Source organism: Neomonachus schauinslandi, chromosome 2, assembly GCF_002201575.2.
Source record: "Neomonachus schauinslandi chromosome 2, ASM220157v2, whole genome shotgun sequence".
NCBI classification, from domain to species: Eukaryota; Metazoa; Chordata; class Mammalia; order Carnivora; family Phocidae; genus Neomonachus; species Neomonachus schauinslandi.
The window spans coordinates 126,609,315-126,636,498 of NC_058404.1; the positions used below are offsets into that span (position 1 = coordinate 126,609,315).

Consider the following 27,184-nt stretch of genomic DNA (forward strand, 5'->3'; position numbering starts at 1 on the left):
TTGCTATAGTAAGAGTGCTCTCTTCTATTAGTTTTCCTAATCTTGGATCCTTTATTATCCTGTAAGCCCCTCTTCATTTTCAAAATAGTCAAAGCATATTCTTATCAAGTCTAGGACTAAATTTATATTTTACAACTTCTTGAATTCTTTTATAAGAGCCTTTGTTAAGAGCCTTTGCACAGTACTTTATAAATGTCACCTTTAAATCTCTTGAAATGATAGGGATCAGTTGAAATGCAGAGTACTTCAAGAGTACTCTGCTTTGGAGTGAGTGATACACTGAATTCCCTAAATTTCAAATACTAATTAATGAAACATGCATACAAATTCTGTTTATCAATCCTATTTTCCCACTGTAATTATAAAATTAGAGCTAAATATTCTTACAGAAGAAAAATACCCTTCAACTACGTGAACAATTAGCAATCAGGCTAAAGTATTTTTAAACTGAGTTTTGTTCCTTTGAATATTTAACACTCCATCATGTTTATTCTGTTGGAAGCTATTTCCAACACTGTAAGCAGCCCCTGTAGCTACTAGTCGCTACATTTATTGTCTTCTTAGTCTAGGAAAAATATCACACCCAGAGGAAAATAACACTGCTAGCAGGGTGCAGACTCAAGATACCACTGAAGTTTCATTTAGCTAACAGTAAGAATGTATCAAAATGATTTGGGGTGAAAAAAAGATTCACGTTAAAAATAACAGAATAAAAATAATTTATTCTACAGAGTTTAAACTAGCAGGCCCAGGACGACCTTCAGTTCAGACATGTTGTTTGGCCTGAAAAGTACTTCTTTCTTTAAATTAGTTACCATAGGGGCACCTGGGTGGCTCAGTCAGTTAAGTGTCTGCCTTCCACTCAGTCATGATCCCAGGGTCCTAAATTGAGCCCTTCTGTCCAGCTCCCTCCTCAGCGGGGTGTCTGCTTCTCCCTCTGCCCCTCCCCCCGCTTGTGTCCTCTCAAATAAATAAAATCTTAAAAAAAATTAGTTACCATAAAAAGTTAACAAAGTACTGATACAACATGGATGAACCTGACACCCTTTTGCCAAGTGAACGAAGCCAGTTCACAAGCCAGATCATCAAAGATCACATATTATTTAATCCCATTTATATAAAATGTGAAGAATAGACGAATCTATAAAGACAGAGCTTAGTGGTTGCCTAGAGCAAGAGGAAGGAAATGCAGAATGACTGTTAATGAATACAAAGTTTCCTTCTGGGGATGCCTGGGCAGCTCAGTCAGTTAAGTGTCTGCCTTTGGCTCAGGTCATGATCCCAGAGTTCTGGGATCCAGTCCCACACCCGGCTCCTTGCTCAGCAGGGAGCCTGCTTCTTCCTCTGCCTGCCACTTCCCCTGCTAGTGTGCGCACTCTCTCTCTCTGACAATAAATAAAATCTTTTAAAAAAAAAAGTTTCTTTTGGAAAGATTAAAATGTTCTAAAATTAGATTATGGTGATAATTGCACAACTTTGTAAATATATTAAAAACCACTAAATTATACACTTCAAGTAGTTAAAGGAAGCTATTAAATAGGTCAATAGTAAATAACAGCCTTTTCACTTTATTTGGAAACTCTGAAACCTAATAAAAATGGGCTACCATTGGGGCACCTGGGTGGCTCAGTCGTTAAGCGTCTGCCTTCAGCTCAGGTCATGATCCCAGAGTCCTGGGACTGAGCCCCGCATCGGGTTCCCTGCTCTGCGAGAGGCCTGCTTCTCCCTCTCCCACTCCCCCCTGCTTGTGTTCCCTCTCTTGCTGTGTCTCTCTCTGTCAAATAAATAAATAAAATCTTTAAAAAAAAAAAAATGGGCTACCATTGATACCACATGGCCATCTCCTGTGGGCACTAGAGAGCAGCTACCCATTTCAGAAAGAGCATATACTCTATGATAAGCCAGTGTCCAGCACTTCCAAGTTACCTGCCCACCCCATACAGATACAGTACCTCCTAAGGTTCCGACTGGAAATGGTGGTAGTCACCACAGACAAAAAGGTGAAAAACATAAACGCGCAATTAAATGATCCTCCCAGGGTCATTCAACTAATAAGTGATAGAGCTAGAAATAACCTATTTACTAGTAATCTTCAGAGATTTATTCTCTACCTGAAATTTAATTCATCAATTTTTATGTGCTCTTATAAAGATACCTATTACAGTCCAAATACAGCCACTTATTTTGTTTCTATATAACTCAATCAGTGTTTCTCAGCAAGAGTGCTATTGACAGGATAATTCTTTTGTTATGCAGGACCATCCTCAGTACTGCAGGGCATTTAGTGTCCCTGGGCTTTTGGCATTAAATATCAATAGCAACCCTTTGTCATTATGAAGACCAAAAAAAAAAAAAAAAAAAAAAAGCCTCCTGACATTTGAGTTTCTAGTGTGAGACCAGTTAAGTCTCTATTTTAGAACTATTTAAGCATACAAAAAAAATTTTCACAAGCTATGTGAGCTACTGAGGGAAATACTATATTTTATTATTTATAGGTGAACAGCCTTACCTATTTAAAAAGTTAAGACTCCCAACAAGTAAATCTCTGGCATTTACTTTTATTATTACGTAAAAGTTAATTACCTCAAAACATAAGGTATCTTTAGAAAAATGACTATCCACTAAATACAGTACTAGATACAAGGGAAATTTTAAACATCATTATAGCTACAATAACCAATTACTATAAAAGGGTATAACCTTAAGTAAATCACTGTCACTTCTTTGCGGGAAAAGTTCCTTCAAGGTCTGAAGTTTAGCATCTTTAAGGTCTTCCAATTCTGAAAGGTCTTCCAATTCCGAAATATCATCAGTATTTCTACCCGCCATGGTAGGAAGGCCCTGGGACTCTTCATCTTCAGATGGCTCAGAACTAAAAATATTTTCAGAGAAAAAAACCAATATTTTGATGTACTACTGTTATTTTATTAGAATCATATATATAATACAGCAGTTCTTTCCAAAAAGAATGCAATCTCTGTCAAAGATTAAAACAACTTCTTTCATTTCAGTATGGTTATATATATAAATCTGCATTCCCAGAGTCAGCATACTTTGAAAATATCTCATATTATCTGGGCTGGGATGGAGAAGAACAATAAAATACCTGGCAATTATTTTAAGATACACACACGTACTGCATGCCCACTTTCTCTTTCCTATTCCCTTTTCACCTGTACTCTATATATCAGATGAGCATTGTCAGGTTGCTCTTGAGAAATTATAAAGCCTACACTAATACAAAGATAAAAGGATTTTCATGGCCTACCTAGGTGATCAGAATCTAAGTGTTAAAATAAGAATGGTCCCATTGAGTACCAGAATCTCTGGTACCAGACAAGGAGCATTTATTCCATGTGATGTTTTATTCTACAACTAACTTTAATCTCATTCCATCTCAATTTATATGTTAATCCTATATAAAAGACAGTTGAGGACAAATTTTAATCATCTATCTCCCAAACAAAAATCTCATTTTGAAATTTTGGTTTTCTACCATGATAGCCATTCTGGAGATCAGAAAATAGAAGTATAACAAATGGACAGAAGTTATAAAGATCAGAGAAAGAAAAGTGGGAATTTAAGTTCGTTCTTAGTGTCAGAGAATGCAGATTATTGCTATACAGCTAATTCTATTTTGGGAAACATATCCAGAATCTGTATTTTAGTAACTTCACTGTATCTATTCATGTTAGTTCAGTTGTACGGTCAGGGTACTAGTTTTACCTGAGAATCCCGCAAAATACTTAAAAGCAGACAGATCCCCAAGGACCAGGAATATATATATTTTAACAGACTTCTAGATTGACTTCTTGAACCCTGCTTTAAGAAAATGCTCTAGGGCACCTGGGTGGCTCAGTTGGTTAAGCGACTGCCTTCGGCTCAGGTCATGATCCTGGAGTCCCAGGATCGAGTCCCACATCAGGCTCCCTGCTCAGCAGGGAGTCTGCTTCTCCCTCTGACCCTCCTCCCTCTCATGTTCTCTGTCTCATTCTCTCTCTCACAAATAAATAAAATCTTAAAAAAAAAAAAAAAAAAAAATTTTTAAAAAAAAAAAAAAAAAAAGAAAATGCTCTAGAGTAATGAGGTAAAATAAATCGTTTCCTTTGTAGAAGGAATATCCTTCAATATTTGAAGGCGATTACATGCATCTCCCTTTCCATTACACCCAGACCTCTCATTCTTCATATCCTCAACTCTGAATTCTCATTCTGCCTCACTCTGGATACATTTCCGATTTTGCGACCTAGTTCGTTGAGAAAATGAAAGCATTCAGGTTGGAATCTTCTCACAATTTCTGCCCTAGAAAACCATTTTCAAAAGTTCTTACTCTGCTAGCTATCACCTTAACCTAATGATCAGATTCACGACCATGTGCCTCTTGCTGTAGTAATTATACTGACTACCAATCTTAGCATGCCTTGTATTAACTGTCAGTTCGCAGGAAATACAAGTGAGAAAGGAATAAATTCAATACCATCATAAAGAGACAATCATAAAAAACTATTTTCTCGAAGAAAAGATTTCACTTCTTCAGTAGTTAAAATCCTTAAAAAAGAGGAGGGGAGAGGACTCTTTAAGATCAAAAGAAAGTCAGGAGTTTCAACATGTGAATGCAGTGGATGCTTCTTGTTTGGATCCTGGTTTGAAAAAGCAGCTATAAAACACATGAATGTAGGGGCACGTGTCGGTGGCTTAGTGGGCTACACGTCAAATTCTTGGTTTCAGCTCAGGTCATGATCTCAGGGTTGTGGGTCAAGCCCCACGTCAGGCTCCACACTCAGGGCCAAGTCTGCTTGTCCCTCTCCCTCTGCTCCTCCCCTCACTTGTGTTCATTCTCTCTCAAATAAATATTTATAAAAAAAAAAAAAAACATGAATTAGATGATATTAGAGAACTGTTCATTGACTGGTATTGGGCTTTGGGGAGGAGAAAGACCTATCACAAAGTATCACCAAGAAATGTTGGAATGTCCATAATTTACTTTAAAATACTCGAGGCCAATAATAATAATAGATGAAACAATGAAACAAACAAGAAAAAATATTAACAAATGTTAAGTCTAGGTGGTAGGTACATGGATGTTCATTGTCTATTACTTTATTTTCTTGTATGCCTAAGATTTAAAAATAAAAGAAAAAATCTACAAAAACAAGAGTTGACTACTTTGTGTTCTTTTATCTGGTCTCAGATAAAGTTCTTCCCTTCTACTACTGAATGTAAAGTCCCTTCTCAGTGCTAAGGGATTCCAGCCCTTTCTACTTCCTACAGGACCCTGCTTCAACTATCTACTATCTTCTCTCCCCAGTCTCCTCTCCCTCCCTGAGCTCTTCCTCCCAAGCCTACAATGAGCTCAAGACATCATTAACCAACTAATTCAATGTGCCAGGAACTCTAGGAACTGTGGACACAAGCACTGAAATAAGCAAATTCTCCTCTCCTTCACAAATTTTATAAAACCAATTATCCACTTGCTCATTTCCTGTAGTTTTCCTCTCAATGTTTTATTACCTTTTGCCCCACCCATTTCAGTGAAGTTGTTCTTACCAAGGCAATAATATCCTCTAAAATGTCAAATGTAATAAAAACCTTTCACTGGTTATCTACTCCTCTGTAGTCTCATACACTGTTGACATATCTCTGAAAATCTGGCCCCACACCCACCCTCAGCCCATGGGTTTTGCAACATTAGTACTTGATTTTCCTTTACCTCTCCACCTGTCCTTAATCTCTAAAGAAGGCTTTTCTTCCTTTGTTCACATTTGTGAATTGTTGGTGTTTCCTAGGATTCTATCTTCAGCTTCTTCTTGTCTATTAATAATTCTTAGGAGATTTCATCAACTGCCAGTTTCTATTACTGACACCAGTGCTTATCAAAACGGGGATGATTTTGCCCCAAGAGAACACTTGGCAATAGCTGGAGACAATTTTGCTTGTTTGACTAGGGAGGTGCAACTAGCATCTAGTGAGTAGAGATCAGAGATTGTGCAAAACATCCTGCAACGCACAAGAAAGAAGCCCCTCAAAGAATTATCTGGGCCAAACTGTCAACATCAAGGTTAAGAAATGGTGATAACCAAAATGGCCCACTCATGGGTATTGATTATAATCATGGAATATTCACATAATGCAGTACTATGGAATATGAAAAAAAATACAGCTTTCTATAAACTAATACGATTTCTAGGATATATACCTAAGTGAATAAAACAAAGCTCAATTGAGTATGTATATATGTATGCATTTATGTAGTGTGCTATCTTTTGTGTAAGAAACAAGAAAATAGAGGGTCGCCTGGGTGGCTCAGTCGGTTAAGTGTCCAACTCTCCAACTCTTGATTTCGGCTCAGGTCATGATCTCAGGGTCATGAGATTGAGCCCCGAGCCAGGCTCTGCACTGAGCATGGAGCCTGCTAAGACTCTCTTTCTCTGTCTACCTCTGTCCCTCTTCTGCCCCACATGGATGTGCACTCTTCCTCTCTCTCTTAAAAAAAAAAAAAAAAAAAAAAAAAAAGGAAGGAAGGAAAGCAGGAAGGAAGGAAGGAGAAAAAAGATACATGGAAGAAAAAGTATGATGAAAAACTAAACTGGTTAGTTCTGAGGTGGATGACAGTGGGTATTACAAGAAAAAGGAAGAGAGATAATACTTTTCTGAGCACATTCTATGCAGAGTTTTGATTTCTAAAGCCTTAATATTTTAAATATTCAAAAGTAAAATTTAAAAGAGGGATAAGGAAAAAACCTTAAAAGGAATACAAACAGAAATTAATAAACTGAACTATATTTCAAATCAATAACAGAGAAAACGTTAAGTAATCTCAATACTTTGACCACATACCTTCAATCTAAAGACAAAACAAACCTATAAACAAAATTTAACTCTACTTAGTAGGCTTAATGGTCAAATGGTATGATTACAGCAATTCTGAAACTATTTTATGTATACTGGATGACTGAGCAAGTTAAGAAATAAACTGATATTGCAAGAAGCCAGAGTTCTCAATGTCAGAAAAGGAAATATAGAAGGAGAGCCAAGGAAAAGCCTTGTAGTGGTAGATTAGAATTAAAGGTTATCATTAAAAACTCATAATTTAAACACACACCAAAAAAAAACAAGACACACACATTCCCCTCATATTTCCTAGTTCATATAGCTGAAAAGGGCAATGACATAACCCCTGCCTCACCTGATAGCAAAGAAAGAACACTCCTAGTCCCCAGATTTCCAAATACCATTCTCTAATAAAAGGAACCAGTGCAAAAAAAAAAGAAAAGAAAAGAAAAGAAAGAAATATAAAAGGAACCAGTGTTTCTTGGAGAAATGGCGAATTCTAAATTCAGGCCTAGGGTAGGGATATTGTTAGTCTGTACCATCTTTTGCCAGAAGGGAAAGGCTCATAAAATAACAGGAACCTCTCAAAACCAGAGCCTGCCTAGAAGGGCCCTCAACTGCCAAAATTTAGCAATTTGGGCACCAAAATGAATAATGACAGTAAGTAAATTACAACCCACTGAACAAATAAATATCTATGATTCCATTTTGATACTTACTCATACTATATAAATACTATATAAATAAATGAATGGGGAAAAACAGAAAACCCTTCTTTATATTAGAATACCAAATAATTAAAATATAAGATCTGAAATGCTAGTTAAAATACCACCAATTCACAACCCACATTTAAGTAATGATTCAGGTAAGAATCATCAACAGGTACTAAAACTACTGAGTAAAAGTCTGCTAAGGAATAAGGTCAAAGTATCTGCCAATAGATTAATCACTACAAAGGGGAAAATAGTAACTCTTTAGGAGAAAGCTGGCAGGTTTCTGAGTAATCCAAGTTCACTTCACCAATAAAGAGACAAATTGCTATCAGTGTGCCTTGTAACATGACACACTGAGGACACAAAATCATTTATGTAGCATTCCTACCACTTAACCTAAATTTAATCATGAAGAAAATCAGCTAAGTACAAATTGAGAAGCCTCCTTAAAAAATGGCCTCTTGGGTGCCTGGGTGGCTCAGTTGGTTAAGCGACTGCCTTCGGCTCAGGTCATGATCCTGGAGTCCCAGGATCGAGTCCCGCATCGGGCTCCCTGCTCGGCAGGGAGTCTGCTTCTCCCTCTGACCCTCCTCCCTCTCATGCTCTCTGTCTCTCATTCTCTCTGTCTCAAATAAATAAATAAAATCTTTAAAAAAAAAAAAAAAAAGGCCTCTTAACCTTCAAAGGCCAATGACATGAGAAATAAAAAAAAGGCTGAGAAACTGTTTCAGAGAAAATGAGACTAAAGACACAGGATACTGTTTTAAAAAAAATCCAACATGATACTGAGGAAAAAATAACTATAAAGTACTTACTTAAAATACGGTCCAAGGACTAACTGCTAGTTCTTAAGCTCACACTGTTATCCATCGATAACAAGATAAGGAATTTACACCAGAAGGTAAAACAACTACATTACTAAGCATATAACTTAGTCGAGCCGATTTTTCCTTATAATACTTTCCTGGCGAAGAAACTGGTACACTGACTTGCATTCTAGAGCACAATCCTTATTTACAAACCAGTACTTTTGAACGTGGGATTAACTGGTAATATTTAAATATGTACTATAGACACCTGTACTGTGCCAATGTTAATTGGTATTTCTGAATTTGACTGCTTCCTTTGTAATGTAAGAGAAAGACCTTGTTCTTAGCAGGTAAATGTGAATCTAACACACTTAACCATGCAGGATCTTCACTAATTTTTATTTCAGAGTGAATTTCAGGAGAAAGGCATGTTCATTATGGCTTATTTACAAAAAGTTCATTTTAAGAGGAAATTATCATCAGCAGACAGTCTCGATCTCTTGGCTCCTTCTTGCAGCATTTTCTTAGCTTAGCTTCTGAGCACACAACCCTTTGACTTTTACCTCAACAACTATTCCTTCTCAGAACCTCCACAGATTTCTCATCTCCCTGTTCCTAAAATCCCAAGTTCCGCTGGCCTGAGTCCTTCAACCAGGAGATCTTTTTTCCAGCTATACTAGTATCTCTTAGTGATTTCATCTTATAACTTTAAATATCAAATCTATATTCTGACAATTCCTAAATTTAGATGTTAACCAGACCTCCCCCCAAAAACTCAAATGTCACAAATCCAATTGCCTACTTGACATCTCCCGTCTAGATGTCTAAGAGTCTTCCCAATCACAGCATGTTTAAGACTGAACTGCCAAACTTTCCTTCAAAAGGAAGCCTACCACACCCAAAACAGTCTTCCTTATCTCAGTTAATGGTAATTCCATCCTTCCAGTTGCTCAGGCCAATCTTAGGGTCATCCTTCGCTCCCTTCTCTCCCACCCAAAATCCAACAATAAAACCTCTCTGCTCTACCTTCAAAGTAAATACAGAATCTAACCCCTTCTAATCATCCCCACAAGTAGTAGCCTTGTCTAAGTGTCCATCATTTCTGGCCTGGGTTATTACAATAGTATACATGCTTCTAGTACTGCTCCCCTATAGTCTCAAATACCTTTTAAACATGTGAATGAAATAATTTACCCCTCTGCTCAATACACTCCATTCATTAGCTTTCTATCTCATTCAGAGTAAAAGCCAAACAGCCTATGGGTTTAAGATAATTAAATCCCTCTTCTAACCTGCTGCTTACCTTGTGACCTTAGGTCTTTCTCTCTGATTCATCTGCCCCCTACTTTCCTTAGAAACATCAGGTATAATACCACTTCAGGGTCATTAAACAAGTTATTTCCAATGACCAGAATACTCCACTCCTGCCCCCCCCACCCTCATATCCATATGGTTCACACTTTTTTAACCCCTTCAGATCTCTACCCAAGCATCATCTTCTCAATAAAGCTTTTTTCCAACTGTGCTCTTTAGAAACCATACCTCCTACCCCTGGCCCTGAACTCCATTATTTTCCTTCCGTTTTGGTCATAATATTTATTATTTCGCATACTACATTGTTTGTTTATTGTCTTTCTACCTGACTATAATACAAGCTCTGTGCTACTCCACAGAATGTACCCAAAAAATGTTAAAACAATTTGACTCTGGGATTCAAGAATAGACCATAAAGAAATTATAGATGATCAAAGGTACATGTTAAAATAATTTCCCTATTTATGGAGGATTAAAAAAACTAAATTATCTGCTCTCACTATAAACTTTTTATTGAAAATCAGTGTTATCCAGAAACATGCACACGCGCATGCGTGCACGTACACACACACACACACACACACACAATACCTCTCTACAGTTCTAAGTTAGGGAAAAATAACCAAGATGCAATAGAGAAAAGGCAAAAAAGAAAGAAAAAAGAGAAGTCACCAAACTATTTTTCAAATTAAATAACTTTTTCTTGAAAAACTTCTTACGTAGGCAAATATAATGAATGAATCTATTAAGCTGCTTACACTATAATTACTGTGTCTTTGTTGAATTTTTTCTCTTGAACTGTACTGGAGCAATTTGGGGAAACGATATCTTCACTATCAGAAGACAAATCAATATACTGTATTCCTCTTTGATTCTTGAAATATGAGATACTAGCTTTTCTTTCATTTTCTGCAGTTTCTGGAACACTAGAATCTTCTGCAAAAGAAAAAAAAAGGAGAAAGGCATTTTGAGCAACTTGAAAATAAATGTTTTTTGATAATTATAATCATGTGCTAAAAATCTCTAATTTGTTCACTGTTTCCATCCTAAAACCAAAAATTCCCACCAGTTTTTAAGAAAATATTAACAGTCAAACCAGGGCTGATGTTAAATGATTTTCCATTTCACAGGTTAATTTACTTGCAAGACCCTAGTGGGAATTGCAAAAGAGGAGTTTGTGTGTTATAGTGTCATCATCTTCTCTCTGTGCTTTTATTTCCTAGTACCCAGTTCTGGCCTAAATGAACATGGACACTACAGACCAAAAGACTTGTACTCCAATCCTGTCTCTTAGCCAAGTTATGCAATCACCCCAAACCTCAGTGTCCTCACCTGTAAAATAGAGATGCTAATAATCACAGGGCTCATGTGAACATAAAATCAAAAGATATATATTAAGCATTTGGTTCAGTCATTGGCACATAGCCCGTATTCAATACACATTACCTCTTAAGCAAATGTTGGTGTTATGGGCTGAATTAGGGCCCCTCCAAAATTCTTAAGTTTCAACCCCCAGTAACCTCAGAATGTAACATATTTAGAGATAGGGTCTTCAAAAAGGAGACTGAGTTAAAATGAGGCTGCTTCGGTGGAGGCCCTCATCCAGTTAAGACTGATGTCATAAGAAGAGAGAGAGAGAGACAAAAGATGTGTGCATGAAGGGAAGGTCATGTGAGGACACAGTGAGAAGGTGGCCATCTGCAAGCCCTGGAGAAAGTCCTCAGAAGAAACAACCTGGGGCTCCTGGGTGGCTCAGTTGGTTAAGCGACTGCCTTCGGCTCAGGTCATGATCCTGGAGTCCCGGGATCGAGTCCCGCGTCGGGCTCCCTGCTCGGCAGGGAGTCTGCTTCTCCCTCCGACCCTCCTCCCTCTCATGCTCTCTCTATCTCATTCTCTCTCTCAAATAAATAAATAAAATCTTTAAAAAAAAAAAAAGAAGAAACAACCTGGATCCTGGGTTTTTGGCCTCCAGCCATGTAACAAAATAAAGGTATGTTGTTTAAGCTACCTGGTATTATATTTTGTTATGGCAGTCCTCATAAGCTAAAAATTTTGGCTCATTCAAAACAGGTGAGTAAAATATTTTACCAAGGTCTCTTCTCTTGAATAGCAGAGTTCCAAAATTATTCTCCCTTCCCCCAGAAAACCACCATTCTCCCTTACATATTTGAGAAGGAAAAGATCACATTTAAGAAATTCATATTAAAGTAGTCAATGCCTTGGTCTAGTGAATGTATTTTAAAAAGCAACGACCAGATGAATCTTTAGTTCAAAGGAGTCAATGTAAAAAACGATCAACTGACAACTACTTTCTAAGTCAGAATCAAGTCCTCAAGTGATGCACAAACATTTTTAATCCTCACAATAATCCTGAGGGTACACATTATATCAACATTTTATAGATAAACTAGATTTAGAGAAAGCAACTTGTCCAAAGTCATATAGGAGAAGTAACAAATCTGAAATCCATGCGTAAAGGTCTAAATCCTTATACTCTAAAACTCAGGCCGTCTCCAATACCTGTCACAAAATGATAGCAATCATTATAATGAAGCTCATGAGCTATATTTGTAAATAATATTAACCATGGCCTACATGACTACTATTCACCTGGAGGGCACTAAAACGATATATCTTTACTTCCTACAATGAAGTCCTATCGACACAACTGAAAAGCAAATCACATTTTTTCCAAAAGAACAATTTTATAAATGTTGAGTGAAAAACCTGGATGAAGAACTCTGCATTGGAACAAATCACAGCTATATTAACTGCCATAAACATGGCAACACTTACAAATTCTGATAGTTATGTGAATAACAAGATTACAGCCCAATTCCTATAAAATAAGTATAATGGTAATATGGATTCTGCTTTTACCAAGTGTACCTGATATATCACAAATCATAAATAAAATTAAAAACTAGATGTTCACTGTATCAAAAATCTGACCTAAAGCTAATGCATATCAGCTAAACATGTTAACCAGTGTCCTGTTTTCTTATATTTTCGAAGGGCTAAGGCAAGATGATTTCAATTGTCTGTTTTCTTCAAAATCTCTTTATTCAAAATGAATAATAATCTTTTTAAAGCTAGCTACTTAAAAGCCTAAATGCCTGGAGGAGGGGAGTCCTAAAAAATCTGTTAATGAGTATTAGGAGAACTAGAGTTTCTTGAACTTGATTACATATTCATCTTTGATTTTCTCTCATTTTTTTCCTCTTCTAGATAATACAAAAATATACAGTGAGGACATGATTTTTAAAACTCATGCTTAATGTGCTTAGTTAACGAGACAAAAAAAATAAAGAAGTTTGGCTTACTCTCCATCATGTACTCAATTACTCAGAGCTTTTACTGGTAATGTAGTATGTACCACAAAATATATACATTATATATATATATATACACATACTGTATGCATACAATGCATTATTTTGTATTATATTATGTATTTTGTATTATATATATTATAATATATACTATACATATACCTACATATCTCTACCTAAAAATATACCTTAAACTTGTACACAGCTCTGAACCAAGTGACATCCCCATAGCCCAACTGGTAAGTGACTAACAGAGGAAGTAGTTTGATAATATGGAGGATAAGGGAAGGTTACAATACAATAGCATTTCTCAAACTAGAACCCTTTGCACTCTTAAAAATTGAGGACCCTACAGTTTTTGCTTATGTGGCTTACGTTGGTTGTATCTACGATATTACCATATTAGAAAGTAGAAACTGAAAAACTTTATTAAACTGCTTACATAAAAACAAATATTTTTATGAAAACTATATCCCCTCATCCCATCCCTCTCCCCCCAATCTAGTGAGAAAAGTAATACTCTTTTATATTTGTAAGAATCTTTCGTTCTAGCTGCTTCTGTAATTCATCTATTGTAATATAGTTTTTGTTTAGGTTTACAAAGAAAATCACGCTTCACACAGATATACAGTTAGGAAAGGAAGAGTTTTTTCATAACCTTTTTACAATACTATGGATATTCTTCTTCGATACTAAACCCAAATTTGACAGGTGGCAGGTTTTTTTTTAAAGGTCAGTTGCAATGTGGAATCTGAAACCATATGAGTAAACTTTTGTGTTCTATTACATTTAAACCCACTGGTCTATCTTGCACTTTAATGGACCTTTAAACCATGCATTATTTTGTAACATTGTGCGCACTGGTCATTTGGAAAATACTGGTTCACTTGCTGATTAATGCAGATCTTCCAAATGTTGACACATTTCATGATATTTTATCAAAAAATTAGATTTATTAATCTCACCATTGATCCTGAAATATCAGAAGATTGTCAAACTCACAGTCCAAAATCCAAACTCTCCTTTGAAAACTGGAATTTTATCACTAGCAATAAATGCTGCTGGTTATTTCCTTGCTTTCACTGTCCTTTTTTGAGAAAATGTCTGCTAAATACGTAAGTCTGCTTAACTACAGTTTGTCAGTCATTCTTTTAAGTAAAAATGGTGTTTGGTGAAAAAAATGACAAGTTCAAATCAGAACTGAAAGCAACTGTTCAAATGCTTTCCCTTAAGATAACCACTGTACACACTTCAGTATACAGCAAAGGCTGGTTCACATTTTGTTTCACAAAAGTATTAAAAAGACACCTACTGCTTAGTTGAGATTTACCAAAATCAACAATTTTTACTGTTTATCAAAAACATTCTTAAGTGAAACTGACATTTAAAAAATTTTAAGAATACAGTGACTACTACAACAGTTTGGAGTCTTGGCCTTGATTTGTGCTAAGGCACCAGCAGTTTTACTTACCACTGCTTTTGTACACATCAACATAGTAAAAAGGCAAGTAGTATCTTAGTATTATTATGAAAGTAGTTTGCCCTTAGGGATCCTAAAGGTTCACATACCACACTTTGAAAACTGATGGGCCACAATAAGAGCTTGTTTATCTAAAAACATCAACTTTCCAACACAGTCAATAATTTAGAATTAGAATAATACTTAATGCTTAGATTTGTCTGTTTGGACTATTTCTAGAAGTAAGCAAAAGAAAAAATAGCTAAGAGGCAATGAATGGCCAAAACAATGAAGTAATGGTTTCTGACCCAAGCCAAACAAGCACTTTTAAGCAGCAGCACGAGAGAGGAAACAGAAAAATACAAATGAAACAATGGTGAAACCCTGAACCAATTATGAAGGCATCAGCTACTATTAAATTCTGACATTTGCTGACTGCCTTCTGTGCTTAAGGCACTGTACCAGGAGGTAGGGAATATATTAAAGAAAAAAGGTTCAATTTGCCCTAAAGAAACAAATAAGAGCTAAGTAGCCAGGTACACAAGTAACTGTTATGAAATATGATTTGTGCCATGAGAAAGGATTAAACAAAATGCTACAGGAACGTGAGGGAAAACAGCCTATCCTTTCGTACAAAGACCATAAAGAAGCCTATTATATTTTAGAGATAGAAGACGAATATTTTCTCATTACCAAAAGGTAATGGGAACCTACATCATTAGCATATGCAAGAAGACTCCAAGGTTCCAGGGAGTTTTTCCAAACTAAATTCCCCATTAATGGTATGCACAAGAGAAGACAATCTTATATCCCAAGTTTTTCCAGTATGCTTGTACCCATTCTCATATCTAAGTCTACCACAAGACAAAAGAAGCATTTAAGTCTGACAATGGTTTCACCTTTCCAAAGGGTCCAAGATTAAGGGCCACTTAAAAACAAGCAAAAATCACTACAGGAGATTATGAGTTCACACTAAAGTAGTCCAAATTAATTTGATAACCCATAAATAAAAGTTATCTCCCAAAGAATGAAAATACATAAACCTCTGTATCTGTCCTGAAGACTTACAAAACTGTGCCATTTCTGATCGTCTAGTTGTGTTGCTCTACATGGTTCAATTCTTTAACATGGCAACTAATTTTCAAGGCAATTCCTTTGAATACCAACTAAAACACATCATTGATTTATCGTTTTAAAAGGTAACCAAAATAATGGATAGTGAAATCTAAGGAGCCTTAATTTGAATGTCACAGTAGAAAGAGAAATACCATTAGCATCTTCTAAAATCAAACTATTTCTCTGATGAAAGCTCTAAAAAAGACAAAGAATACACTAATAAATACAAGACTGAAGAGTAGTTTCTGACATCACTCTAAGATGAAATGAGAAAGAAGAAACATCTCAGGTGTAAGTAAGCCAAAAGAAAAGATAAACGGGAAAAACGTAAAGAAAAACAAAGCCATGCTATTGTTACTGGACAAAGCAAAAGTGTTTGAGAGACACACTTTTTAGTAACAGAAATTAGATCTACAACAAAAATATAACATATATCTTAACTGCATACTAATAATGAAAGACATAAACACTGCAGGATACAGAAAGCAAAAAGTCAAGAGACAAACATGAGGCTTTAACTCTCTTCTCCAAGCTCTTAAACACACAGCACAAAAATAAGACATACAATAGTGCTTTCTAAACATTTTTGATTGGGACCCACTGTAAGAGACACATTTTAGATTATGACCCTAAACATGATTATCAATGGGGTAAACAAATATAAAACTAGAGAACTAGATTAGTGGCCTATAAGATGCAAATATACATGAGAATTTAGAGTATACTGATGTTTCATAAGAAAAAAGGTTTATCAATAAATGATTCTGGAACAAGTGACTAGTAAATGACAAATAATGAGCAAAGGAGAAAACTGTATCATCCTTTCTTTAGTCCTTATTATACATTCCAGATGAGATTTAAGATTAAAATAAAAATCAACACAAAACCTAACTCATATCCATTAGTTTGGTTATCAATGCAAAACCTGACTCAGATCCATTAGTTTGGCTATCAAAACAAAGAAACAAAAAACAAAAAAAGAACGTAACAAGTATTAGCAAGGATGTGGAGAAACTGTAACCCTTGTTTACTGCTGGTGGGAAAATAAAATGGTACAGGTATTAATGGAAAACATGTGATGGTTTCTTGTATGATCTATCAATTCCATTTCCGGGTATATACCCTAAAGAAGTGACAGCAGGGTCCCAAGAGATATTTGTACACAAATTTCTTTTTTTTTTTTTAAAGATTTTATTTATTTGACAGAGAGAGACACAGAGAGACAGGGAACACAAGCAGGGGGAGTGGGAGAGGGAGAAGCAGGCTTCCCGCCGAGCAGGGAGCCTGATGCGGGGCTCGATCCCAGAACCCCGGGATCATGACCTGAGCCGAAGGCAGACGCTTAATGACTGAGCCACCCAGGCGCCCCATATTTGTACACAAATTTCATAGCAGTAAGTCACAATAACCAAAAGGTAGAAGAAACCCAAGTATCCATCCACAGATGAATGGATAAACAAAATGTAGTATACACATACAATGCTTTTCAGCCTTAAAAAGGAAATTCTGATACAGGCTACAACATGAATGAACTTAAAAACTTTATGCAAAGGGAAATAAACCAGTCACAGAAAGACAAATCCTGTATAATTCCACTTTTATGATGGGCCTAAAGTAGTCAAATTCAGAGAAAGAAAAGTACTATGGTGGTTACCACAGGCTGGGGATAGGAGGGAAGTGTTTAATGGGTACAGAGTTTCATTTCTGCAAGATGAAAAAAGAGTTCTGAAGATTAACTGCACAATAATGTGAATGTACCTAACACTCCTGTGATTTGTATACTTAACAGTTAAGATGGTAAATTTTATGTTATGTATATTTTACAAATAAAAATAAAATTAACACAAATGCGCTAGAATAAAATACAGATGAAAATATTTATGATGTGATACTAAGGAATGCCTGTCTGATAAGGACCTAAACCTTAGAAACCATCAAAGAAATGAACAAATTGACCACACGAAAATGTAAAATTTCTCTATGACAAACAATAAGGAATCAAAAGAATAAAAAACTTACAAATTATTTTTCAGAAAAAAAGAAAAAGGAACACAGAAAAAGTCCAGAAGGCTAATACATTTATGAAAACATACTTAACCTTAAAAGTAAAGAATAAAAGTAAAGTAATTTAATTCCCTGGTAAAGATTAAAAAGGTTTGCAATATTTTGACCTAGTACGAAAAAGTATACATCTAAAAACCAAGCTGTAGTCTGGTGCAAAGTGGTAAAACTTCTGTGTATGGTAACTTGGCAATTACTAAAATATTACTAATATTCACTCTAATCTGACAATTCCTTTTCCAAGAATTTTTCTTCAGACTGAATACAAGCTAAAAAATCTGTTAAAAGGATGGTCATTATAGCCTTCTTTTGACAGCAAAAAAAAAAAAGAAAAACCCAACTAACCAATGTCCATTAATAGAAAACTACATGAATTATATCTATATAAGACACTGTAATCATTTTAAAAAACTGAGGTATAGCATAAATATTATATATAACATAAATAAAAACAAAAACCTGGAATATATACAGGCAGAAAAAAAATGTGAAAATAAACACCAAAACTAAAGGATTATAGAATATTCTTCATTATACAATACTGCATCTTTTATATATAACATTTTATTTTGAAGAAAACAATAGCTAAGCATGGAGAGTAAGAAGGTAGAGAAAACACAGAAGAAAGTATACACTTAAAATGTACTTAAGATTTTTACTTAAGTATGAGTACTCATTGTACTTTCTTCTGTTAAAATAATTCAGCACTGGGTGCCTGGGTGGCTCAGTTGGTGAAGCACCCACCTTCAGCTCAGGTCATGATCCCAGGGTCCTGGGATCAAGCCCCGTATTGGGCTCTCTGCTCAGCGGGAAGCCTGCTTCTCCCTTCCCACTCCCTCCTGCTTGTGTTCCCTCTCTCGCTGTCTCTCTGTCAAATAAATAAATAAAATCCCCCCCCAAAAAATAATAATTCAGCACTTAGCCTTCTACCAAGTACTGCTTGTCAACTAACACTTGCAGACATGAAGAAATCAGAATAACTATCCAAAGACATAGTAAAGATTTGCATTTTGGCCACACACACCTAAAACAAACAAACAAAAAAAACCCCGAAGTATCACCCAATGGTTATAAAATCATGATGCTAAAATGATACATTCAGCTCCATTATTCAAAGGACATACCCGTTTTACTGCTTGCAGGGACTTCAGAGAACATCCAGGCAAAGGAAGTGAAGTCCAAAAATGCTGATGTCTTACACAAGATCATACAACCTGTATGATAGAGCAGTGCTCTCTGGAAAGCTTTTATTTTTGGGGGGGGGGATGGAGGATCTTTTTGATTAACTGGAATAATTTTGAAATTTCTCTTATTAACAACTGTTACTTTCAACATGACCACCACACTGAAATGGCAATCATTTTAGGAGACTGAATCTACTTCACTAAGGAAAGAAATTAATCAAGCATTTACTAAAACTTTCCTCCATTCCAACCTCAAAATAATTGATTAACCCATTTATTTTTATCACTTTTTCTCCCCAGATAAAACGTGTCTCTATTCCTTTGCAACGTTAAACAGTCCAGCTGTGCACCTGTTCCTATGCCCTAGATGCCTGTCTTCAGATACCTCCCCTCCCTTCATCCTTTCCCTCTCCACTAGCTTTTTCCCCTAGGCCAACAAATATGCTCAATTTTCAACAATCCTGAAACATCTTCTTTTGACATTGCTGTACTGTCAAGCTGTTTCCCTCTTCTTCTTGAAAGACTAGTCTTCATTTCCTTACCTTTCTAGTGAAACTGTCTACTAAAGGTCAACAATAACATTTAATTTCCAAGGAAAGTGATCTCTGATCAGTCCCCCATCCAATCTGACTTCTCTACAGTATTTGATACTGTTCACTATACACAAAACTGGAAATTGGTCTTTCTTTAGCTTTCAGAGTACTATCATTTTCTATGAATATTCAAGTAATCCTTTATTATCTTCATTGGTTTGCCTTCATTTGTCCACCATTAAATGTTGATATTTTTTACTATATGCCTTGCTTTGGGGGTATTTTTGGTTAACTGCCATAATTATGTCCCCTTGAAAGTTGATTTCTCAGGTTCCAACCATCTTTGAGCTACAAACCTCTACTAGACCTCATTTCTGAAACAGGAGAACTGAACTCAACATGTTTAAGTATATTTCTCCCAAATGCACTGCCTAATTCAGTTGACAGTGCCCATCACCCAGCTGTCTAAGCAAGAAACATCTGAGTTATCTTTAAACCCTCTACATTTAACTATCACCAAATACCATCAAATACTGAAATATAAAACTTCCCTAAAATGCCTCCTCTATTCTACTAACATTTTCCTACACTTAGGCTTCAATTAATTCAACAGCTTCATCAATGGTCTTCCCATGCCGAAATGCTCTCTAGTGTGTACCAAAAAAAGTCCATCCTTCCTGGCATAGCATATAAAGTCCCCTCACAACCCAGCAGTTTACATTTCTATCTTCTCAGTTTCATCTATACCTGCCCTAAACCTCCTCTTCCACAGATAACCTCCCTTCCCACAGATGTATCACTCTTCTAAGCAATGAATATTTTCATTCTTGTTCACCAAATAAGCACTGATTCACTGATTCAAAGTCATCTCTCTGTGACTTTTCTTGATCCTCTCCAAGAATAATCATTTCTGAAATGGATTGTGCTTCTATATTGCTTAATATTTTCCTGAGTTATTACACTGTACTATTTTAACTATATGTATTTATATGTTCCTTCCTCCTGGTGTTCCTTGAGATCAAGCTTTGCTCTTATTTTTACTCTTTATGCATAAAACATAATAAGCTCTCTCCTCTGTCACTCATCTGCCATTATTTTATTTCCTCGAAACCTGCTGTGCTCTCAAAAAGGTCAAAAGAAAAAAAGAATGTGTAAACAAGCAATAACCATTAATAACTGGACACCAAGAGGGCAAAATAAACACGGGAAGGAGAGGTGCCCACAAGTTAAGCGTATGCCCCCATATCCAAAGGCTGGATGAAGGAAGACCATCCTCCATCAAAAACAGTTTCAAGTAACCATGACTGAAGAATGCCTGATGGCTATGGGACTGTTTCAAGATCATTAAGAGGAAGGATACTTTTAAAAATTTGTACAAAGTACTAGTATCGGGGCGCCTGGGTGGCTCAGTTGGTTAAGCGACTGCCTTCGGCTCAGGTCATGATCCTGGAGTCCCGGGATCGAGTCCGGCATCGGGCTCCCTGCTCGGCAGGGAGCCTGCTTCTCCCTCTGACCCTCCTCCCTCTCATGCTCTCTGTATCTCATTCTCTCTGTCTCAAATAAATAAATAAAATCTTTAAAAAACAAAAAAACAAAACAAAAAAGTACTAGTATCGCCCACTTATCACTCAATACTCCTTCCTTCAGCACATATTTACTAAGAGCTTACTATGTGCCAGTCACTGCTCTGCACAATGGTGAACAGGACAAAGTCTCTGCTCACATGGATCTTATATTCTAATAAGGGAGACACAAATATATAGAATCATGTTAGGTAAAAATAAATACTACATAGAAAAACAGATGTGTAAAACTGGGGGCGGGGGGGAAGAGTTGCTATTTCAAAGAGTATGATCAGGGGAAGGGCTTCTAAAGACAGTAAATATTTCACTAAGCCCACAGTCATATGCATATATCAGCAGGAAGGGTCTTGGAGGAAGAAAAGAGTAAGAAGGAAAGATGGCACTGTCCTTGGCATATTTAAGAAAAGGTGTGGCTGTGGCACAGTAACTGAAAGAGAGTGGTAGGAAATAAAATCTTAATTCATATTGGTAAAATTAAAAGGGTTAGCTAAAAGAGTCATGACAGGTAATTTTTACAATTTCCATTCTGTTCAGAGAATGACATGTATCATATGACCTCACTGATATGAGGAATTCTTAATCTCAGGAAACAAACTGAGGGTTGCTGGAGTGGGGGGTGGGGTGGGAGGGATGGGGTGGTTGGGTGATAGACACTGGGGAGGGTATGTGCTATGGTGAGCGCTGTGAATTGTGCAAGACTGTTGAATCCCAGATCTGTACCTCTGAAACAAATAATGCAATATATGTTAAGAGAAAAAAAAAAGAAGGTAGCAGGAGGGGAAGAATGAAGGGGGGGGAAATAGGAGGGGTAGACGAACCATGAGAGACAATGGACTCTGAAAAAAAAACTGAGGGTTCTAGAGGGGAGGGGGGTGGGAGGTTGGGTTAGTCTGGTGATGGGTATTGAGGAGGGCACGTTCTGCATGGAGCACTGGGTGTTATGCACAAACAATGAATCATGGAACACTACGTCTAAAACTAATGATGTAATGTATGGGGATTAACATAACAATAAAAAATTAAAAAATAATAAAAAAAAGAAATAGGTGATTTAGACCGGATTTAGACCCTAACATTCTATTGTAAATAAGCAAACACAGCATTATCATACAATGGCAGAATAAGTAGTTACCATATGATGATAAAGGAAGTAAGGTCAAAATCCATATCCCACCAATGATTCCCTAATCTCCATCTCTAGTCAGGATCCTAAACCAGCTTCAGTATCTCATCCTGTATACAGGCCCAAGCTTCAACACTCAATTCAGAATTCCCCACCTCTATGTTAAGTTGCCTTAGGTCTCGTCCAACATGCTAAATTAGGGACAGGACATTTAAGTCTTATTTGAATTTTTAAAGGCATGCCCAATGGGTTAGAACGGGTACTTTATACCTATTCTGATGTACGAAACTACCATTTTTTTCAATTACCTAAAATTCTTGAAGACTTCATTTATCTATCTGACAGAGAGAGCACGCGCACACACGCGTGTGCATGTGCACAAGCAGGGGGAGAGGGAGAAGCAGGCTCCTTGCTAAGCAGGGAGTCCAATGCGGGGCTAGATCCCAGGACACTCTCTCTCATCTCTCTCATATCTCTTTCTTCTCCATTTCTACTGTTCTTTCTACTTCCTAATTGAATTATCTCTCTTCAAAACTTACCCTCTAACAAAGTGCAGTACTCAGGACGGCTAGACTGGTTTAACAAAACAACTTTCTTTCACCATTCTACCCTTCTATCTGTGAAGGCTTTAATGGATCTCTAATAACTACAATGTAAAACCAAAACCTAGCTTTCGTTTTCAATATTCTCCCAAATTCACAGTACCATCTGCAATCATCTTTTCTTAAAGCTCTCTATTCCCAGTAGGATGAATTCTCACCATTCCCACAACAAACTTAATTTTCATATTTCCCAATGTCATTAAGATTAACCATGTGATCCCTAAAGGCAATCTCAGCTTATAAGAGGAATTTACATATGAGAAAAAAAAAACCAATAAAGATGAATGAAATCTCCTTAAACAGGACAAAAAAAAAAAGGTATAGCAGCATCTTCTGATTAGAAGAGACAATTAAGAATTTCACATTACTAATACTGATAGATAAAACATTTCACTGTGTTCCAGTTTACAAAGTACTTTTTATTCTACAGATGAAAAAAATGTTAATCTCAGATTTTAAGTAATTTGTCCAATGTCCCATTTAACTAAAATGAAGCAGTAGAGACTTCTAAGGACTCAAAATCCCATGCCTACATGCTGGCCTTCCCAGCCCCAACTACGTAAGAAACAAATTCATATATTGATTGTTAAAATATTAACGTACTGGGATATCTACACATTAACTACGGCATGTTTTGCAAAGTAAACACCTATTGAAAGAACGAACAAAGAGACAGCACTCCTGAGCTTCAGTGGTTCCCCACAGAATCTGGACGAGTTCAGAACCTTTTATACAAACAAAGCCTTTCAAAATTATGACTCCTCAGTCCCATATAATTCAACCTACCAAATCATTCCACCATGTTCCAATTACACCCAAAGATTTTTAAATGTCATTCAAGAGATAATGTGTGGGGAGTCTGCCATCACTGGTACAGTTAAATAGAAGACTAGCAAACAAAATAAGATACCAATGATAACAACATATGTATTACCAATCTTGTCAGGGCCACATCAGCATAAAAGCTGCTTGGGAAATACGGAGTTTTGCATTAAAAAAAGGTATCACTAAAATAAACATTAAAATAAAACTTCTAATATTCCTTCCACCCTTCATAAGAAACTGCATAATGTAAACAATTAAAAGTTTATGCTCAGGAACTAGACTGACTGGATTTGAGTTCCAGGTCTATCAAGTTCCTAACAACTTAACCTCCTTGGGTCTCATTTCTGCAAAATGTGCATATCTTGTAGGATTGCTGTGCAAATTAAATGAGAGAATGTGAAGCACTCCGCACAGTGCCTAAAACATAAGAGTTCAAATATATCCTGTTAACTGTTCAAAGAACACAGACTAAAATGGAAATGCTCATTTTTGGCCTCCTCTCAAATCCCATTGTCTGGGACAATCTGCTGAAGAGGTTAAAAATGGTTCTTTCACCTTGAAGAATACCAATTACTCATTCACACCCTTGGGGTCTCCAGGAAGTCATATGGTGGCAAAATCTGAATGTGATCTGCTCTTCATTTGTCCAGAGGTTGTCTTCATGCACCTTGAGTAAAGTCTGGTTCATATTAAGTGAGCAGTATTTTTTTGAAAAATACTGAGATGAATGTAAACACCTGGCCAAATAACAAACTCAAAGTCTACATCATTGGTCTGAATCACCTAGTTTCTCTTCCAGTGGCAACTATTCTGACCTAAGGATGACCTAAATTCAGACATCAATTTCCATCACTGGGCCATATTCCAAGAACTTATACAAAACTGAAGAAGCCATGGATGCTCAGTTGACGGTAGGTATATGGTGCCTATGGCAGCCCCAAAGCGGTATCTTAAAGGGCAAGGTGGAGGACAATATATTAGTATGTACGACATCAAGAATATTAGACTCTCTTCCGCCTTTCATCTTTTAAAAATACCTCCTGATGCTACATCAATTTGCAACAATATAACTCACCTGTTTTTTCAGTTATATCTGAATCAGGTGTGCCTGCCCTGCTAACTTCCCCTTCAGCATTCTCCTCTTCAGCACTAAGAGAAATTGGTGAAGAAGGGCCAGGCTGGGAGGGTTGAGGGGCTGCTTCGGGCACTTCCTCAATCTTACTCCTTTTCTCAAAGCGAAAACGGTCCAAGTTGAAAAGATTCATATTGGTCGAAACCACCACCCTGTAGAATTAAGAGCTTTAAATGAACTATCTGCAGGAAGAAAATAAAAAGAGAAAAAGAGGCCATGAAAACAATATAAAATACAAAGCCTTAGCAGTTCATTCCCAAGGCAATTAAGAGCACGCAAACATGCCAGTGGCACAGAATGACTATTATGGCTGCGCCTCATTGTTAGGCCACAATAATCAGAAGGTGGACAGGGATATCTTTCTTAAAATTTCCATTGCTCTTTCTACTCCCATTCGTCTCCCCCCTCCCCGCCCCGCCTTCCTCGAACCACACGCTGACCCTCGTGCAACCTCCTCTTACCCCAGCACGCGCAGGCACGTTCCCCACTCTAACCCCCCTGCGGGCCGCGCGCCCGCCCACAGGGAGAGGCTCCCTGCACTATGGTGCTCCCTGCCTCGAGAAAGGACGTGCCAGGGCCCGCGCCGCGATACTGCGGGGACACAAAGGGGCCAAAGAAGGGGAGCGGCGGAGGCCGTACTGGCGGGCACCCGCCCGGAAGTTGACGCGGCGCGATCCCAGCTGAGAGGAAGCTGATAGGATCAAGAAAACATAGGGAGGGTTCAGAGGAGGGGAGTGTGCTGCGGCATCTCTTTTAATGCTCACTCGCTCGCCCTCTTTCTTTCTTTAGTACTTACAGTCTTGCAGGCTCGATGCGATGTAACAAAGGTTGAAAGAAAGAATAATTCCTGGAGGGGAGCGACGGTAGCCGCGCCGGGACCGTCCAAAACAGCACGGAGAGCCCAAACGAGCGCGCGGTGATGACGCAACACGCAGCTTAGGCTTTTTTTCTTCCCCAGCGACGCGCGAGCGGAAGATGTCTAGGCGCGCGCTGTTGCCATGGTAACTCGTACCCGCCTCTACGCCTGGGAAGCGCGCTTATGGCCTGTTTCTCCAGGTTAGCAAGAGAGTTGTTAAATAGAACAATAATAAACTACACAATAGCAATAAATAACATAGTAATAATAAATAATATAGCATTTGATATAATGTATAATATTTTGTATAATGTATATATAGTGTGATGGTAATATTGTGCTAGGTGTTTTCCATGAACAATCTCAACCCTTACAAGAAGCCTTTTTTACATAATAAGGAAACTGAGGCCTGCAGATGTTAAATAGTAAGAAGTAGAAACTCAGGTATTTCGAGCTTCAGAGCATATGAACCGCCTCCCCACCGTTGGCTGGATTATTCTTAGAGTGGAATATGACAGTTCCCCTATCTTGACGGAAATACTACCTTAAGAATATTTACCCTTTTTGTTCTAACATTAGGCTAAACAGGCAGTTTTCTGTTTTAATTTGATCCTCTCGTTGGCATTTCCCTTAAAGAGAAATTACTGCAAATCATTATTCTACCAAAAACACTGGTCATTGTAAACTTAAATTGGCATTCTATTTTATATATCAGTGTTTTGAAGTGTATAATTATACCATGAACCCACAGTTTTATCAAATGCGGGCATACTTATAGAATTGAGTGTCTAGACCCATAAAATTCAGGATCAAAGCCTGAATAATTGTGATTTTGTTATACCTATTTTTGATATCCCATGAAATGCACCAGCTTTATGCATCTATGTAAACTGATGGAATCAAAGGATATATCAATTTATACATAGTAAATTATTTTTGGTGAAGAATATTTGCTATAAGATCTACTTGCAGTAACTTTCAGATATGCAATACAGTATTAACTATAGTCACCATTCAGTACATGTAATTTTAGAAAAGAGTATTTGCTTTATATTCAGACAAATCTAACATTGAAAGTGGATTCCACTAGCTGAATGACTTTGGGCAAATTATATTTAACTTCTCTAAGCCTTAGTTTCCTCATCTTTTAAATGTGGTTGATGATACCATTGACCTCTTAAGGCAATTTTCTGCAACACAGTATTAACCCCTTGACATTTGTATAGCTGGGGCAAGAGTGAAAATAGAGACCCAAACATCATATGTCTGAATATTTAAACATAAATACAGTTAACAAAATGTAAAAATAAATTATGTTTTATTGTCCTATTTTGAAAATGACCTAGAAAGCCAGGTTGAATTTATAATTCCTCTGTTGGTCAGAATGGATGATTCAAGGAGAATTGATTGGTGCATGTATCCTGCCTTCCCTGTATAATGTCCTCCTGCTCAGTTTGATACTATTAGTGGCCTTGTGCTCATGCATATGGACACCCAGCTCAAATGCCCAACTATGACCCCACCTAGGGTTCCTACATTGTTTAAAGAAAAAAAGGTTGTTTTGTTTAATTTGGATTTTATATAAACAATACCTTTCTAATATAAGTATGTACCATGCAATATTCAGAACTTGCTTGTACTAAAAACTTATTTGTTGTCTGTTTGAAATACAAATTTAACAAGGTATACTGTATTTTATTTGCAAGCC

The 27,184-nt window shown here is 36.9% G+C and overlaps 1 protein-coding gene across 1 annotated transcript in view; it reads right to left on the bottom strand.

Moving 5' to 3' along the window:
* Positions 1–25,291, bottom strand: part of SMARCAD1 (SWI/SNF-related, matrix-associated actin-dependent regulator of chromatin, subfamily a, containing DEAD/H box 1) — a 73,145-nt gene extending 47,854 nt beyond the window's left edge. The window contains exons 1-4 of the mRNA XM_021680429.2: positions 25,082–25,291; positions 24,564–24,802; positions 10,429–10,606; positions 2,701–2,872 (exon numbers count right to left, since the gene is read on the bottom strand). Of these exons, the coding sequence (XP_021536104.1) occupies positions 2,701–2,872; positions 10,429–10,606; positions 24,564–24,753 (540 nt within the window). The 5' untranslated portion in view covers positions 24,754–24,802; positions 25,082–25,291. The remainder of the gene's footprint in view (positions 1–2,700; positions 2,873–10,428; positions 10,607–24,563; positions 24,803–25,081) is intronic.
* Between the last annotated feature and the right edge of the window lie 1,893 nt (positions 25,292–27,184).